Below are 17,165 nucleotides of genomic sequence, written 5' to 3' on the forward strand. Positions count from 1 at the left end.
GTATCACAACATTGTCCCTCGTAAACAAGTATAATTACAATGATAAGCGAAAAACATTTAATGAGTTTAATTTTATCTCTATAGTCTCAAACTCCGAACATTTTGGTTGCTTGTTTATAAATAGAAGAGTTTAAAGATTGAGTTGACAGTAACACACTTAAATCAATTAATATAGAAAAAGATGTTTTGCTTGCTAACTCTCTCTCTCTCTCTCTCTCTCTCTCTCTCTCTCTCTCTCTCTCTCTCTCTCTCTCACACACACACACACACACACACACATAGAAAGATTGGAATCTTGCAATAGTACATTATTCATCATATTTCAATTTTAATCTGGTATTATTAAAGTTTCTCTCACAATATTACAATGTGTTCTTGGCAAATCATTTCCCGCAGCACACCAGACCATCATTCATGACAAAACACTGACTAACCAGCGCCAGTAGAGGACAACAAACAACTACAAATACAGGTAGTCAATCAGGTTGGACATGAGGAGCGGAGTGGATCTCATTTTCTCTCATATCATCTCAAATCTGAAACACGTTATCTTCAGTAGAGTGGCAGGGGGTGCTGGAGCCTATCTCTGCTTACTTCGGGCCAGAGGCAGGAAACAGCTTGAATTGGTGGGAAGCCAATCGCGGTTTGCATTCTATTATTTTGCGACGTCGTGTAGCTCAATACGCGGTCACCCTAACGTGGCGTCAAATGACGCCAGCCCACCCAACGGGTTTGACAGGTTTTGCGTGAAAGACGGTGACTGGCGCTTCTTTCCGGGCAGAGATAATATCCCTTGAATAGGAGAGAGGCTAGCACGCAATCAAAAGTCAAAGTTGAAGGGAGCCCGATTTACCTCAGCCTTTTTTCTCGAGCAAGGAAGGAAGGCATGCCAGCCACTGGAACGGCATTTTGCAGCATCCTGCTGCTTCAAGTTGGAGTCCTGGGATTCGGAATTCTGCCAGAAAGTTCGCAAGATCACCTGGAGATCACAGAGAGAGCCATCTTGAACGTCACGGTACAGGCGTGCCGAGCGCTGGCCGAAAGCGAGGGGAACCAATTTACTCTTCCGGTAACTTTTTGTTCCTTTCCATTTTATGAGCTGCTAAACCATCCAGGCCAATTAGTGCAACAATGACAGAAACACACGCCATGTCCAAATGACGCAGATGACCAATGTACTTATGGTTAGGGGTGATCGAGTACACTCTTACCTGTAACTTGTAATAGCCCGGGATTTTTTAACCATCCGTGAACTGAAATGACATCGTCAAGTAAAAAGGCACATGGACAAAAAAACAAGCAAAGAAAAAAACAAAAAGACAGAGCCGCCTTGTTAGGGGTAGGGCTACGAGCTAACCCTAACCTACCTGGAAGGGTGGCCACAAATATAAAGCCGCGCAGTGGTCTCAAACCGGTCCTCAAAGGGCCGCAGTGGGTGCAGGTTTTCATTCCAACTCTTCAAGGATACCTTTTGCAAGTGCAAAGAGTTATTTAGAGTCAGGTGCTACTTATTTTAAAGACACCTGATTGGTTAAAATGTCTGCACAGGATTGGTTGGAACAAAAACCAGGGCCCACTGCGGCCCTATGTGGAACCGGTTTGAGACCACTGAATTATAGCGCCTGCTAAAAAGGAAGTGTCCGAGAAACTGAAAGCCAGCGGGTTGTGTGCACGCAGCCGCAGCCCTTCACCGTCACGGGCGTCGCCGTCGCCTGCCGGGCCCAAAGCTCCGTTCGGAGCTTCCAGCAGGCCGTCCGATCCATCGTCCTCCGCAACGTGCGCGTGGACATCCAGAGAGCGCTGAACTCCAGCTTTCACTTTGACGACGAGTCGTTCGCCGGCGGTCGGAGCATCATCGTCCAGGGCCTACAGACGGTGATGGCCAGCACGCTGGAAGGCAACTTTGAAGGCGCCCGGGAAAGCCTGGGAACCATCTCGCACCCCTTGCAGGTTCTCGCCGCTACTTTTGGCCCGCATTCTTCATTCGCTAAGCCTAACCAACGTCCCCTTGTCCCCGTTTGTTTTCCGTGTCTGGAACTCTAAAGGATTTCTACAGCCACAGCAATTGGGTAGAGCTCGGGAATACATTTCCAAACCCCAACCTCATCAAATCCGACACCGGCATTGGTAACATCGCAGGTAGACGAGACGAGGGGATGAGAGACAGAGAGAGAGAGAGAGAGAGAGAGAGAGAGAGAGACAGAGAGACAGAGAGATACAGACAGAGAGAGAGAGAGAGAAAGGGTTGGCGGGGGGATTTAGGCCCCATCATGCTATTTGAAAACGTTTTCCTTTCCGATAGCCCCGAGCAGGGCCACCTGCCGCAGTTGCGATGGTGACGACTGCCGCGACAACATCCTGGAAGACATCATTCGGGAGCAGATTTTGACCTCGGGATATTTCTCCCTCAATCCCATTTCTGCCACCAAGCCCAACGGTAAATGGCACCACAGTACCTAACATCTATACATGCGGTTATTGACTTTACACACACGCACGCACGCATGCACGCACGCACGCACACGCACGCACGCACGCACGCGCACACACGCACACAAGCACACGCGCACACGCACGCAAGGTTTCACTCACCGATGAAGGGGCGGGGGTGGCTGGGGGCCCCCATACAATGCAGATGAGCCTTGTAAGATTTGCCACATTCAGGAAAGTGCAGCCACGGCGGAGCCATCGACCAGACCAGCAGTCTGGAACCCACCGGCGGGATCAACAAAGACACCTTCGGTTCCGACCACGGCTTCCTTCACATGGAGGCGGCCGACATGGCGACGGCGGCGACCAGTCAGATGCTCGAGAACATTCGGGAGGCCGCGGGGGACGTGCCCTTCCTTCGGTATGGCGCTCTCTCGGCGGAGACCTACGTTCGGGCCCACGTTTTGGCCCGAGCGTAAAGCTTCTCTTGCCGTTGTCAGGATGTTGGGAATTTCCAGAGGATCGGGGAAGGCTCTGTGCTTGGTGATCGACACCACGCAGAGTATGGCGGATGCTATCGCAGCCGTACGAGACGCCGCTTCTTTGTTGGTCGACGGCCAAGCGGGAACCGACAACGAACCTTCCTCCTACCTCCTCGTCCCCTTCAACGATCCGGGTGGGCACTGGGGAAGTGGAGCGAAAAGCGGTGTCAGCTGGTAAGAGGCTTCTACCGGCAAAAGAAAATGACAACAAATGCCTTTCACACCTTTCAGGCGTCGGGCCGCTGAACAGGACGGACGACGCGGGCGTCTTGGAGAATCTGCTTGAAGATCTGTCTGCAAGCGGTGGAGGAGACGACCTGGAATTGAGCCTCGGGGGCCTCCGGGTACATTTGCTTTCCATAAATATCCTTGCGTCACTTGGGAAAGGGGAACAAAAAGGCTTCTCCATAAATAAAAAACGGGAAGCGGCCAGTCAAAATCGATCGGATGGGGTCGACGGGGGTTGAAGGGTTCCATTTGACAAGCTTTGAAGTCATCTCTGATCCTTTGCCACGGGGTAGGACTTGGCCACGTACGGCTTTAGGGAAGCAGGAGCGCCCGTGGAAATGTTTCGGTAGCTTTGAGCTCCAGCTCGTGGGGCTTGGCGGACGAGGAGGCCAACGCAGCCCCCTTGTAATACGATGGGCAAAGGTCCCGTCAAATACAAGGCCGGTATTTTTCTCTTCCCCGTCAAGTTGGCGTTGAGCAACGTCCCTCAGAGCTCAGACATCTTCCTCTTCACTGACGCGGCAGCCAAAGACAGGCAGTTGAAGTCCAGCGTCATCGTTCTCATTGAGCGGACTCAATCGGTGGTGCGTGGCGGACGCTGTGGCTTCGCTCCAAGGACAGACAAATCAAAACAGGAGACGACTTCTTTCTCCACCCAGGTTTACTTCCTGCTCGTAGGAACTACAACGGGGAACAGACAGCGAGGGCGCCCACGCCCGATTCCTGCCCGGCGACGACGGCGGCGGCGGCAGCAGCAGCGGGGGAACGGGATCGCGCCGTCGGACGCTCAGCTGTATCGAGACTTGGCCCAGGCCGCGGGAGGTTTGGTCATCCAAGTGGAACGGGAAGAACTCTCGGAAGCCACCCAGATCATCGGGCAGTTATCCAACTCCTCAGTGGTAGCAAAAGCCCCCTTTCTTTCTCCGCTTCTGCCGCATGGCTGCGGCGCCCCACCGACTCCGGGTGTTTGCCGCCTTCTCCAAGGTGACACTGGTGCAGGCGTCTTGGAATCCGGGACGGGACGAAAGCTTTGCCTTCCGGGTGGACCAGACAACAAACAACGTGCGAATCTTCCTCACGGGAAATCCCGAGCGCCTCGTACTCACCGATCCCGCAGGTCTCGGAAACGGTGTGCCGTCCAGGGCGCTTGGGGCGAGAGGAAGCGCCTGGCCCTTTTGACCACCACGCAGCCAGTTTTCAGCGCCGCCTCTCCCGTCTTCGCAGGCTCGACGGTGACGGTCGGCGAGGCGGGTGCGGAGTCGTCAATCGCGTCCTCGCGGTCGGTCGGAAACTTCCGATCTTTAGAGCTGAAGAAAAAGGTGGGCGAGTGGCGAGCGACAGTGCCGTCCACAGCCACTTCCGCCGGTCCATATTCCCTGAGGGTCACAGGTGAGCGCGCCGATGCCAGCTGCCTAGAGAGAAAAATATGTGTTACATTGCATTATATCCTTGAAAGGTCAAAGTCCTATCGACTTCCTGTTTGATTTTGTGGAGTACGTACCCTCGCAGAACACATTCGATGTTTTGGACACGCGTCCGTCGGCCGGTAAGAGCGTGCGCTCCTCTTCCCTCTCTCCTGTCCTGTCTCTCCCGTACCTCTCTCTCTCTCTCTCTCTCCTTCGATGCCAGGGCAACTGTCAGCAACTTTGCTCCTGTTTCTTTGAAGGTACCAACGCCACACTGCTCGTGACCCTGACGGGGAGCGACACGGCCACGGTGACAAATGTCAGTCTGGTGGAGTCCGCCGGTTTACGAGAGGTGGAAGGCCTGGTGGAGCCGCAGGGGAGCGGCGGAGGTTTTCTGGTGCGGGTTAGCAGGATTCCGTCCGTGCCTTTTGTGGTGCGCGTGAAAGGAGAGGAAGTGAATGGCGGCGGAGGAGATGCCTTTCTTTTTCAAAGGCAGTCGCCCACCAGCTTCCGGGCGTCCAATCTAAGCATCGAGGTGCGCGTCCCACCGACCGCACCATACGGCGGCAGCGCCGGTTGACGTGTTCCGCGTTTAGGCCCAAGCGGAGAGCATCCTGGTTCCCGGGTCGCCATTTTCCGTGCCTTTCTCTGTGAGCGCCGAAGGCGGCGGAGGAAACGTCTCCATCCGAATCACCACCAACGACCCTCTCTACGTGACCGACGGTCCCGAGTCTCTTGCGCTGGAGCCGGGAGTGAGCGCCGGCGGCGTGGCCGGGGTCTCGGTGCCGCTCAACACGCCGTCGGGCGCCACCGTCACCCTCGTGATCGAGGCGGAAGGTCCGGGGGAACTGGGCATCAACTACATCGTCCTCAGGATCTCCGTCTTCAATCCGGTGGGCCGGCCGACATTTTGCCCTCTGGGCGGGGAAGGAAAAGAGCCAAAAAAACCAAAAACGTACGCTGGATAGCCTCTGCCCGTGTCCCAACAGGTGTCCGACTTCACGGCTCCCGTGTGCGAGCTGCTCTCCGTTGTCAACTGCTTGCAAAACAGCAGCGACGCCTCGTGGAACCTAACGGTGCGCGTGAGCGACGGACCCCAAGGGACGGGCGTTGAGCGGGTCAACTTGACACGAGGCGACGGCACGCTGCTCCTGGCGCCGGCCCCCGGCGACCCCGACGTCATCCTGGCCACTTACAACGCCTCCTGCGACTCGCCCGAGTTGGGGCTGGCTGTGGCCGACCGCGTGGGGAACGTGGACACGTGCTCCTTCGACGCCTTCACCGCCAACTCGGGGGCCGCCCGTGTCATGCTAGAGCGGTGGGGCCTCAACTACGTGGCGCTCGGCCTGGCGCTCGAAGTCACGCGGCGCCTGAACCTGTGGTGAAGTTAGGCAGAAATTGCAATTTGCGACTGGCGCCACGTGTACGCCACTTGCCTGTGTTCAAAATACACCGCTGCTGCAACTTTATGGCTCTGAAACAGTTTGAACGACTAGCTGAAGTAGATTACTTTGCGATCCGCTCTCGAATGCTCGTTCCACGCACGCACGCACGCACGCACGCAGGCCAAAGTGAAGGGGGTAAAATTGGGTTAAATCAGATTGGGTGCACTGCGTTGAATTCCCGGTGAGCTTCGGCCACACGTGGCCCAAACATTTTCGTACCACCGCATAGTTAAATGGCAGACCAATAGGAACCACGTACGGGTGCCTTCACCTCCATACATACGTGCGTGCGTGCGTGCGTCCGTCCGTCCGTCCGTGTATTCAAAGTGAAAGAAAGATTGCATTCCTTGCTGTTTCCATGTGATGCCCAAAGCGGAACGCCCCACATAAAATGGTGGGGAAATTGTTGGTATCCATGAAAGAAAGCCCAACTACAAAAAGACTAGACTTTATTATGGCATTGCTGCTCAAACCCTCCACGGGAAATCTCATTTTGCAGGACACACGTGGAAAGCATTTTGTCTCCCGTGTCTTTCCAGGTGCTAGTAAATGGCCGCCAGACTAGCAGATGACCCGCTAAACGTAAAGTGTGTTACATTTCCAATCTAATGTAGCGCTCTAATTTCCAAGCGGGCGGCCGTTTGTCCCTCGCCGCCAACTCTGCCGGCTGGGCGTGTCCTTCAAACGTTCGGCCCTCGTCCCCGTTTGGAAGAAAGGGGCTAAAAGCGTCGGTCTCCGCGGTTAAAAGGTCCGGCGCGTTCGCAATCACACAGTCGCCAGCGGGCCGCTCTTTCAGAGCCCGGCGCCGCCGGCTTCGCGCGGCACTCGCCCACCAAAAGTCTGCGGGTACCCTTTCCCCAAGTTCTGGTTGCCGGGCTCGGCCCCCCTTCAGGCCGTCCCGTTGGTGTGCTGGGACAGTCTGTTCTCCAAGTCACAGATTCTCTTCTCCTGCGACAACACCGTGGCCTTCAAGTGGCGCACCTCATCCAGCAGGCTCTCCAGCAACTGGGGCTGCGCCGGCGGATGCCGTGACGGGGGAAGGACGCCAATAGAGGTGACGGGGCAGAGAGAGAAGGGAGAGGAAAAGGGGGGAACGGGAAGACGGAGGAGGAAAGAGGGGCGAGGAGCGTGGGGAAGGGCAGCGAGTTAAAAAAGAAGTCAAAGTCCAAGCCCGAGGGGACACCCGTTGGTTGCAAAAGGCAGGCTAAAGTGAAAAGCAGAAAGGAGTTGTCGCGTGACGTGGCTGGGCTCGTAGGAGCTCGGGACTGAGACTTTGCTGGGGGCTTAGAGAAATGGTAACGAGTGGGAGGGAGGGAGGGAGGGAGGGAGGGAGGGAGGGAGGGAGGGAGGGAGGGGAGGGAGGGGAGGGAGGGGAGGGGAGGGGAGGGAGGGAGGGAAGAGGTGAGGCAAAGAAGGAAGGAGGGAAGGAGAGAAAGAAGCAGGACTGACCGGCAGGCTGGCGGCGTCGCAGGCAGAAACGCTGCGGCGGGGGCCGGCGGGCCTGGAATCCAGAGGCTTTTTTCCAGAGAGCTTGAGTTCGCGGCTTTTTGGCGCCACGTAGCCCCCCTTCATGGAGACCAGCACGGGGTCTTGATCCAGCCCCTCCAGCCACTCCTCGGGCCCCATGGCCGGGTCCGGGCCCGCCGTGTCCGGGTACAGGTCGTCTTGGAAAAGATCCGACTGCCAGAGGAGTTTTGGTCAGGTGGGGCGTCTGCCACCAAGCCGGGCCCGTCGGCCGGGACTTACTTTTCTGGGCACGGTCATGGTGATGGGCTCACACTTCTTGTCGTGAAGCTTGTACAACCTACACGTAGAGAGCGGGCACGGGAATGGAGTTTGAAAACATGCAGGTGTTTCTGTCATATGTTGCAAAGCCAACTGTCACTTTTGGCAAAGTTGCAGTTGGAGCAAAAGCAAGGGTCACAGTTCAGGTAATCTTGCCGGCAGCCCACCTTCATTTACGAGTGGCAGATGCTTAGAAACGTCAAGGTTACTCACTCAACTCTGCCAGCACAAAGTTTGGGGCGGCTGGCAGGGCCTCACCTGGCAATCTCGCACTTGCTGACGTCCACTCCCCTCTTGGGCATGAAACCCATGCCCCGCTGCGGCTCTTTGCTACTGAAGGTGTTAAGGTAATGCACGTAGGGCGGCTCCTCCGTGATCTCAAAGTAACGGATGCTACTGTCGCCCTGCGGGCACAGGCAGGCCACAGGGTGGGTACGCCCGCCGCGACCGGGTGGGTACGCCCGCCGCGACCGGGTGGGTACGCCCGCCGCGACCGGGTGGGTACGCCCGCCGCGACCGGGTGGGTACGCCCGCCGCGACCGGGTGGGTACGCCCACCCGACGGACGGTCGGTTGCACGTCGACGCTACCTTGCCGCACAAGTAGACCATGTTGGCGTCGGGGTCGTAGTACGGTAACAGAACGCCGTTGCTGGTGTCCAACTCCAACACTGCGACGGGCTCCTCAAAATTGGTCTGAGGGAGAGCAAAAGATGATTGTGCCCGCGTGGCGTACATTTCATTTGGTGCTACTGCCGCTCAATTTTAATTGGGTCAAAATAATGCTCAGGTCCATGCGCCACATACCGGGTCCCAGAGTCCCAGCTCCCTCTGGCTCATCCTGGTGAATCCGGTGGTGAAAATGTTGCCGTCTCGCGTGAAGATGGCTCGCATGGGTCGGATGCCCTCGTGAGGAGCCAAACGTTCCTGCCGGGCGTGCACGCTCCACGTCAAAGTCGGGCGGGCGGAGGCCCAAACCGCCGCGGACCCGGACGAGCGCCACGCTGCTCACCGCCACCACCTGGGCCTTGCGGGGGTCGCAGACACGCAGGCGCCGGTCCTTGCAGGTGGTGCAGAACAAGCTTCCGTTCCTGTTCCAGCTGACGCTGTAGATGAGGTCGGGGTGGTCGTCCATGGAAACCAGGGGCTCCCCCATTGCCACGTTCCACACTATGATCAGGTTGTCGCTGGCTGAGAAAAGAACAACAGAGCCACGCTAGGACACAACTCGGGGCCGACTCTCCGTCGCGCCGGCGCGGCTTTCGCACCTGCGGTGAGCAGAACGTTGTGCGCGGTCGGGTGCCAGGCGACGATGCCCACGCGCTTGGAGTGACCCTCCAGTACTGCGATCGGGTCGGTGAGGGGGCGGACCATCGAGTGATCGGGAATCTGCCACACCTACGGAGAGCGTGGGGAAGGGGGCGGGGGGTGTATGAAAAGTCAAAGCAAGCCCAGCCAAAGTGCCCTCGGAGTTGGATTGGCGTCTCTCGGCCCAGCGATTCCCCCGGCGCCAGGATTAGGGCAGATTACGGGGAACCGCATCGGACCGGGGTCGTCTCTTTGTGGGCAGCGGACAGCTGCGGGGGGGTGTTCTCGGGGCATCGGCCGTTGCCCCCAGCTCCGCCAAACCGGCCACGCTGGCCGTCAATCTCTCTCTGTTTGTTTTTAAGGATGCAAACTCCACGTTCCATCGTCACAAGGGTCGATGGTGGGGGAATGCTCTTGTGGTCCACACCGCCAAGCACTTTGCGTCGCCGAGCGACCGTGCCGGGCCGAGGTTAGCTTTGAGCGAAAGTGAAGCCACGCGGCCGGATACAGCGCCGCCTCGCTTACCATGGCGGTGCAGTCCTCCGATCCGCTGGCCAACACGTTGTCGTCATGGGGACACCAATCGATATCCAGGACGGGTCCGGAATGTCCGATGACCAGAGGGTAGTTCTTGTCCACCCGACCCACCTGCGTCACGTGGCGGCGGACGGTATAGATCAGAGGTCTCCGAGGCGGTCCCGGAGGGCCGCTGTGGGTGCTGCTTTTCGTCCCAACCCATCCAAGACAAAAGTGTGTTTAATCATTGGCTTTTTGTTCCAACCCGTCCGGCACCGACAGCTGAAGGAATGACATTTCCGCTGAGATAAACAAGCACCTGACTGCAATCCGCGGATTGCACTTCTAAACTAGCAGACTGGTGGAAAGCTTTCCTCTTGACGGGTTGGAAGCAAAAGCCGCACCCACTGCGGCACTTTCTGGAATACAAGTTTGGGGAGCGCGGGTACGGGTTCTCAAACGGCAGCGGGCCGGCCGGAGGCCAGTGCTGGGTGGGGAAAGCTCTCGGTCGGGGGTAACCCACCTTGGCCAGGGGAATGACCAGGAAGGCACCGCCGCCGCTGGACTCCACAATGACGGCCAGGAACTTGGGGTTGACGGCGCAGAAGGAACTGTCCCACGTCACCTTGGAGACCCGGATGTCGTCGTAGCTCTGCTCGGCTTTGACGCTCTGGCCGAAGACGTGGCGAAACTTGCTCTGCCGCACGATGCTGCGACTCATGGCTGCCGGGCCGGGCGGACACTGCGGAGGAAAAGGAAGGTGACGGCGGCAATTCCCAAATCTCCAGGCGTCACTAGCTCCCCCCGCCGAGACCAAGCGTGCGCGTGCGTCCACTCGGCGGAAGTGAGGGCGTGGGGTAGAGCGCAGCGGACTGGAACAATTGACAGCTTCTAAATGGGCCAGCTTTGGTCACCTGCTCTTTGGCTAGCGGTAACGGTATCGCTATCCTTTGTCTAAAACGTGCACGAGTCCATCCGAGCGACCTAGCCACCCGCTTGGTCTGTCCCACATGCGTAGCGTATATCCCGCCCAGGCTATCTTTCCCAGCCGGGATCAAAACGGCGCTCTGGGTATAGCTGTCGCGCATTTGTCGGGCCAAAGTTTTGGGGGGGAGGGCATTTGGAGCCGTCTGCCTGCCCAGCACATCACGCCGCCCTCGCGTCTTTCCAGAGACTCTAGTCCTTATCCTAGCGTTACGAGCGAAGATATTAATAGACCACGGTCGGCGGCTGGCGGTGACCTTGGCGCGACAAGTCCGCGGACCAAATGTCGGTCTTAGACTTTGAATGTTTTTTTGACTTCTTGTTCCGCTCGCTGTTTCTGTTCACGTGGGAGCGCCACAATGTCGTAAATCTGCGCCTTACATCTACGGTGACTTCTGGCGCCACGCGTCCGGGTTTGGGTTCGGGTGCTTTGCTCGTGGAACCTTTTTATCTCTGGAGTTCATTTCTCACGCGGGCCGTGAAACGATCACTCGCGCCCTCCGCTTTCTCTATCTCATCGACTATTTTCGGACATTTGGCTGTTTATTTCAGATATCAGATATAAATGTACAATGGTGTCAAGTTTGTACCCAACCAATGTGGGTGTCTGTGGTTTGAAAAAATATATCTGAATAAGAATACAAATAAAAAGGGTCAGGTCAGCCCGGTAACCGGGCGCCACGTTGCGCTCCTCCCCCATTGTGAGCCGGGGCCACGACGCTCCGCTCCTCCCCCATTGTGAGCCGGGGTCACCTTCCTAATTTAGACATGCGAGTGCGTGGCCACGCCCCCAGCCCACCAGTCCTAAATAGTCCATGGAATCAGCAGCACGCAACATGAAGGGGCACATTCTGTCAAAGCGGTGGGGGGTTGGGGGCGGGGCTGTCGGTATTTTTTGGGTTTTTTTTTTTGCGATAACTTCCCCCTTGACTTTTAACACAAACATGTATTTTTGCAGGGAAACACACACCCAAATACACAAGCGGGGAAAGGTGGGCCAGAAAAGAGAAGCTCACCTCGGGTTTTGGCTGGGGCCCTCGCTGGAGCGGATGCTGCTCGTGCTTCTCCTTGCACTCGCTCCGTGCCGTGTGTCCTCCCCGCCCATAGAAACCAGAGGGCTGGACGAGAACGGCGGTGGGCCGGACGAGACCAGACGAGGGTGGGCTGGGCAGCGCAGGGCAGGGCAGGGCAGGGCAGGGCAGGGCCGGACAGGCGTAGCGGCTATTTTAGAAGTGACTCCGGGGAACGGCGTCGCGCCGCATGCTGGCGTTCGGAAAGAGGATAAAAAAAGAAGAAGGGCTCAGTGTTGTCAGGGTGTCTAACAAACACAATGCCAGCTTGCGTGATCAATACTTACCGTCCATTTGGCTTCACCGGCCGACTCGAGACGAGTGGTACCAGAAGCCGGGCCGTGCGTACAGGTGACGGCTGAGCCCGGCCGGCCAAGTCGAGCAGATATTTGTCAACCTCACGTGCCAGCTCGGGCTCTTCCTCAACCAAAGAGGTGACCTTCCACGTCCCGTGGGCCAGTTTCCGCAGCCGGGGTTCGGACCGCCAAGGATCCCCGAGATCCCTCCTTTGGCTGCCGGCCAGCTTTCGACGCGTCCCACCTCTTTGGCCCCTCTCATTGGTGGTGATTCCATGTCAAAGTTACCGTTCGGGGTTATTATCTGTTACTAGGGCGTCGTCGCTTTGACCATAGATGGTTTGGTCATCTAAAATGAGTGCAGCGACAAGCAAGTTAAGAGTTCATTCACTTTCGAGAGTGCAGCCATTGAAGTGTGTACAAAAGATGAAGACTTCAAAAAGAAAATCAATCATCGGGCTGGATCAGACCTGGGCAATTCATTCCACCGTGGGCCGGCCGCAGTGGCTACGCGTTTTGGTTCCAACCTCTAAGAGGAAACCTATCCGCCAATCTGGTATCTTAGAAGTGCAATAAGTGGATGGGGTTAGGGTGCCTCGAGTTTCAGCAGAAATGGAATTCATTCAAGTGTCTGTGCCAGATTGGATGGGACAAAAACCTGCGGTCCTCGAGGACCGGATACCCCAGGTCTGGTCTGGATCATGGCCACATTATTCCGGATTTCTCTTTAAACTTTAGCCATTTGAAATCCGACAACAACTCAGGGAGTTGGCAGCCCACGCCGTGAGAAAAGCCCAATTCTTCTTTCTGCCGCGGCGTGGCCGTACAAGAACAAAAGCATAGAAGAAGATAAAAGAGACGAAGAAGAAACCCGGAAGAAGGTTCTTCGCTCAAATCGGGGGCGTTGTATATTTATATATATATATAAATATAGTAGAGAGCGCTAGATGCTCCGTCGGCGTCACAATCTGGCGGCCATCTTGCGTCGCGAGACATTCGGTGTGTTCTGCGGCAATTTACGTGGTAAGCGATTTCCCCCCCCACTGAAAATCTAGGCTGATTTTTTTGGACGCATTTAAAACTTTGGGATTTAAAAAAACGCATTAAGTAGGGGCAATGATTCACAAAAGACGCAAAGTAGAAAGAAACAAAACGCTTTCGACCATATTCATTTGGAAGCGGCTCTGTCCTCCGGACAGCCACAGACTGACGTAGGGCATTGGCTATCTAGCTCGTAATATACGATCTCTATGGCTACATTCAGCGAAGACTAGCGTTGTTTTGAAGTAAGTGACAACATAACAGCTGGGCCGTAGTATTTTCTCCCATTCGCTTTGTAAAATTTCGGAGCTATAGCAGCTTTTGTTTCAGACAGGGACGAGTGCCGTCGGCTCGCTCTTTTACCGTTTCAGCATGAACGGGCCGGCAGACGAGGTGAAACACAACGAGGAGGACGCCTTGGAGAGAGAAGACTTTTTTGACTGCCAGGAGACTCTGGAGAAGCCCAATCGCGGAGACGAGGACAGCCAGCGGCTGAAGACCGAGGCGAGACAACGCTCCGCGGATACCTTTGAAGAAGAAGATGATGATGACTCTGACATCAGGGAGTGCGAAGAGGTGGCGGCGGCGCCGGCGGAAGAGGAGGAAGGCGAGGAATTGACGGAGGAGGAGGAGCAGGTAAAAGTCAAAATACGGCCGCGCTCCGGCAGCCCCACGGCCTTTTGTTTTCCTGACTTCAGAGCACAACGGCGTTTTGTTTACCTGATTTTAGAGCCGCAGGATGCGCAGTCTCGCCCTCAAGGAGGAAGGCAACTCGTACTTTAAGCAAGGAGGTGAGCAGCGTCGCAGTTGACAGCACTTGCAGAGACTCGGAAGTGAGCGTGCGTGCGTGCGTGCGCGTGCGCGCGCGCCCGCCACTGATGATGATATAAGGTCAGCTCATTTGGACGAGCCCCTAAAAATGAAAAGGAACAATTCATTGACCGCAACATATTTTGCTTTGTCCATCTTGGTCCATGACAAATGGTAAGCATTCAGCGCAGCACACAAACCAACCAGGAGGTGCGACTGCTTTTTTTTTATATTTTTTTTTATCGGGCCAATTGTCGAGCGAGTTAGAATGTCCAACGACACCAGGTCAAGGTAGACGACACTCGCCTGGTCTTTGTGCAGATTGGTCGGCGGCGGAGCAAAGCTACACGCGGGCGCTGCGTCTGTGTCCGTGCTGCTTCGCCCCGGAGCGAGCGGTCCTCTTCTCCAACAGAGCGGCGGCCAGACTCCGCCTGGTAAGCCGCCGCCTCCGCCAGACTCCGCCCGAGAAGCCGCCGACGCGCCGGCTAACGGCGGCCCTCGCCCTGTCGCCCCTTTGCCGGCCGCCCGGCGTCAGGAAAGGAAGGAGGACGGGATAGCCGACTGCTCCAAGGGTGAGTGACGGCCGCGCCGCGCGCCTCCCGCGCCTTTGTTGACGGCTCCGTTGTGCGACGCCAGCGCTGGAGCTGAATCCGGACTATGTCAAGGCGCTGTTGAGGAGGGCGGAGCTCTACGAACAGACAGAGCAGCTTGAAAAGGCCCTGGAGGACTACGGGGAGGCTCTGAGGCGAGATCCGGAGCTGGAGGCGGCCAAGCGGGCCTGCGCGGTGAGTCCGGGGACCCGACGTCATATACTAAAGGCCATTAGCGCCCACGCAATTGGTGGCGCGTTGCAGACCCTAGCCCTAAATTGAAGGCTGGTGGAATGGGTAGTTTGGAATGAACTGGGGCATGTGCTTTTCCCGCAGCGTTTACCTCAGGAGATCCACGACAAGAACGAGAAGCTGAAGGAGGAAATGTTAGGTAGGAGTGGAAGCCCTGCCGCGCCGCCCCATTTTAAAAAAAATTAAAAAAAAGATTTCATTTGATTGATAGGATGATTTTTTTCTTTTTTTTCCCCCACGGACCAACTGACCTATCTCCACAGGCAAACTGAAGGAGCTGGGCAACATGGTCCTGCGACCGTTCGGCCTGTCCACCAACAACTTCCGAGTGGACCGCAACGCCGACACGGGCTCCTACTCCGTCAACTTTGTCAACAAGTCCGACGGCACGTGATGTGGCCAATAAAACTCTTTGAAGTCCCAATCAATGAGCAAATCCGTGGCTTTAATCGACAACAATTCACTGAGCTCTCCTGGACAGCAACATCTCCCGAATGTTGTCCTCCGCCTCCTTGACGCTGCGTTCCAGATAGATCTTTTTCTGCTGGGAGTCACAAATAAATACGACATAAGAATACAATCAATAAAGCGGTGCTTCTTAAGCGGGGTTTGGATGGAAGGAATCCCGGGGGTCGGGCCAGTCGGTCTCGGGAGTTGGGCGGAGCCTTTGCCACGGACACCGGTCGTGTCTATGCACCGTAACGTGCCCCACTTGACCGTCACTGGCAGCGGACCATCACGTGACATCGTTTGGCCAATCAGTGGTGCGAGGAGTTTAAACATCTTGAATTTGAAAAAAGAGATCATATTTTATTGGATACTTGAGTAGTAGGGTTTGGTGGATGCGCATATGAAACTGGAGGCTTCGGTAACTCCGACAAGGTTAAGAACCACTGAAGTAAAGACAAAGGTTTCAGCCCCAAGTATTACTAAACTTGCCCCCCCCCCTCACCCCCTTAGCATTGCTTGCCATTACAGCAGTAAACGTTCAATTTAAGCAGCGGGCCACAAATCCTCATTTTTGTGCCATTGACGGCTCTAGACGTCCAATCCATCCCAGTTAAAATGGATTGACGTCCCGTGGACCGCAGCAAATGGATGAATCGAGTTCCTCGTTTGGGGCATAAATGGATTTTTTTGGTTCTTGTTGTTGACCAAAATATTGCATTGACTAGAACGCTTAGTATCTTCTCATTTGACCCCACCCCCAAATAATCATTGGAAATGTGCAAACAAGCCTACTTCATTGCGGATTCTTTTGATTGAGAGAGGGGGACGGGGCACAATTCCTACCTCCAGTTCTTTGATTTTCTCCTCGGCGGTCTTCTGCTTTGTCTTGAGCTGTTGCGTGATGCCTTCTTTGGACTGCAGGATGAACCTGAAAGGATGGGATGTGAGTCGAGGCAGAGCGAGTCGTTGGGGGGGCCAAGCGAGCCGCGCTTTTTGGCCCATGGAGGCAGGCGAGCAGACTCACATGCGCCCGACACCCTCGTACATGCGGGTGTCGTCGCCGAGCGTGTCGATCTCGGCGCGTGTCAGGTTGGCGTGCTTCTGCACGTGCGTCAGCTGCTCGATCTGCAGGTTGGCCAGCTTCACCTTCTGCTGAGTGTCGATCATCTTCACCTGCAGTTCCGAGAAGGCCTGCGGTAGCAAACGAGGCTTAGTGGCTATATTAAATGGCACACATACGGGAAGAAGGTACGATCCACTACGCACTCTTTATGCCGCGACGGGTGCATCAACCTTTTGCAGACTGATACTACTTAGTGCTCAGGTCAAAACTACTTACCGCTGAATAAAGTCTGACTTGGAATTTGAATGACCTTAAGTATCAAGAATTATGCCAACCGTGAACACCATACAAATCTTGCCAAAAAGATGAGTTGCCGTTTAACATACCAGGGTATATGAAACGGCAGGGGTACGTTAAATGGCGCACAATCGGGAGGCTCAAAAAAAAGCAAAAATCGTTAAACATACCCGGCTATAGTAAACGGCAAAATACGGTAGTTAGGCTTCTGAGGGGGGAGCCCGCTCCGCCATCCCAAAATGCCCAACCGAACCGCTCAGGTCTCCAGCTGGGCTGGGGTGGACGGCACTGAACTCGAATGAACTGAACTGTACTAGACCGAATTGATTCGTCGCCCGACCTCCTTGCTGGGCTTTGTCAAAGTCGACGGACGGGCAACGTATTCGGTGCTTTGTCAAAGTCGACGGACGGGCATCGTATTCGACTGGCGCTTGGCTTCAATTACCTTCTTGAGCTCCAGATCGACGGGCGCCGCCATTCTCTCCAGCGAGCGAGGGCGCGCAGGCGTAATGTCTCCATACTAATTTCCGGCGCTCCGGTAAAACGTCACCATATTAACTTCCGGCGCGCTGGCGTAACGTCTCTATACTCATTTACGGCTGCTGTCGCACGTCACTCTTTCGGCACACGTGACCTTTAAAGCGACTACGCTTC

The 17,165-nt window shown here is 55.8% G+C and overlaps 4 protein-coding genes across 7 annotated transcripts; 2 read left to right on the forward strand and 2 right to left on the reverse strand.

The window, feature by feature from the left end:
* Positions 1-500: 500 nt before the first annotated feature.
* Positions 501-6,075, forward strand: LOC144212496 (von Willebrand factor A domain-containing protein 7-like). Its single transcript, XM_077740433.1, has 15 exons — positions 501-1,069; positions 1,678-1,950; positions 2,046-2,139; positions 2,303-2,437; positions 2,665-2,851; positions 2,931-3,106; positions 3,204-3,316; positions 3,668-3,784; positions 3,860-4,099; positions 4,185-4,317; positions 4,425-4,589; positions 4,657-4,746; positions 4,867-5,141; positions 5,203-5,499; positions 5,596-6,075. Exons 1-15 carry the CDS (start codon positions 887-889, stop codon positions 5,989-5,991), a joined length of 2,874 nt encoding a protein of 957 aa, XP_077596559.1. The 5' UTR covers positions 501-886; the 3' UTR covers positions 5,992-6,075.
* Positions 6,076-6,483: 408 nt separating this feature from the next.
* On the reverse strand, positions 6,484-13,650 carry coro6 (coronin 6). Its single transcript, XM_077740442.1, has 12 exons — positions 12,000-13,650; positions 11,659-11,905; positions 10,182-10,400; positions 9,668-9,790; positions 9,103-9,232; positions 8,847-9,025; positions 8,642-8,761; positions 8,426-8,530; positions 8,095-8,240; positions 7,798-7,855; positions 7,501-7,731; positions 6,484-7,062 (listed from the first exon to the last, which is right to left on the reverse strand). The coding sequence occupies exons 3-12, from the start codon at positions 10,377-10,379 to the stop codon at positions 6,940-6,942; spliced, it is 1,413 nt and encodes a 470-aa protein (XP_077596568.1). The 5' UTR covers positions 10,380-10,400; positions 11,659-11,905; positions 12,000-13,650; the 3' UTR covers positions 6,484-6,939.
* Positions 12,992-15,303, forward strand: ttc1 (tetratricopeptide repeat domain 1). Of its 3 annotated transcripts, none has more exons than XM_077740445.1 (8): positions 12,992-13,294; positions 13,421-13,685; positions 13,780-13,840; positions 14,181-14,293; positions 14,395-14,431; positions 14,496-14,644; positions 14,786-14,840; positions 14,965-15,303. In XM_077740445.1, the coding sequence occupies exons 2-8, from the start codon at positions 13,422-13,424 to the stop codon at positions 15,093-15,095; spliced, it is 810 nt and encodes a 269-aa protein (XP_077596571.1). In that variant the 5' UTR covers positions 12,992-13,294; position 13,421; the 3' UTR covers positions 15,096-15,303. The 3 variants fall into 3 exon arrangements, with proteins under 3 accessions (XP_077596571.1, XP_077596570.1, XP_077596569.1); XM_077740444.1 differs by having other exon boundaries at positions 12,995-13,294; positions 13,380-13,685; XM_077740443.1 differs by having other exon boundaries at positions 12,996-13,685.
* pfdn1 (prefoldin subunit 1) lies at positions 15,126-17,080 on the reverse strand. 2 transcript variants are annotated; one of them, XM_077740447.1, is made up of 4 exons: positions 16,957-17,080; positions 16,176-16,342; positions 15,995-16,079; positions 15,126-15,242 (listed from the first exon to the last, which is right to left on the reverse strand). In XM_077740447.1, exons 1-4 carry the CDS (start codon positions 16,987-16,989, stop codon positions 15,162-15,164), a joined length of 366 nt encoding a protein of 121 aa, XP_077596573.1. In that variant the 5' UTR covers positions 16,990-17,080; the 3' UTR covers positions 15,126-15,161. The 2 variants fall into 2 exon arrangements, with proteins under 2 accessions (XP_077596573.1, XP_077596572.1); XM_077740446.1 differs by having other exon boundaries at positions 15,126-15,245.
* Positions 17,081-17,165: the final 85 nt, after the last annotated feature.

Source organism: Stigmatopora nigra, chromosome 19 (genome assembly GCF_051989575.1).
Source record: "Stigmatopora nigra isolate UIUO_SnigA chromosome 19, RoL_Snig_1.1, whole genome shotgun sequence".
Classification (NCBI taxonomy): domain Eukaryota; kingdom Metazoa; phylum Chordata; class Actinopteri; order Syngnathiformes; family Syngnathidae; genus Stigmatopora; species Stigmatopora nigra.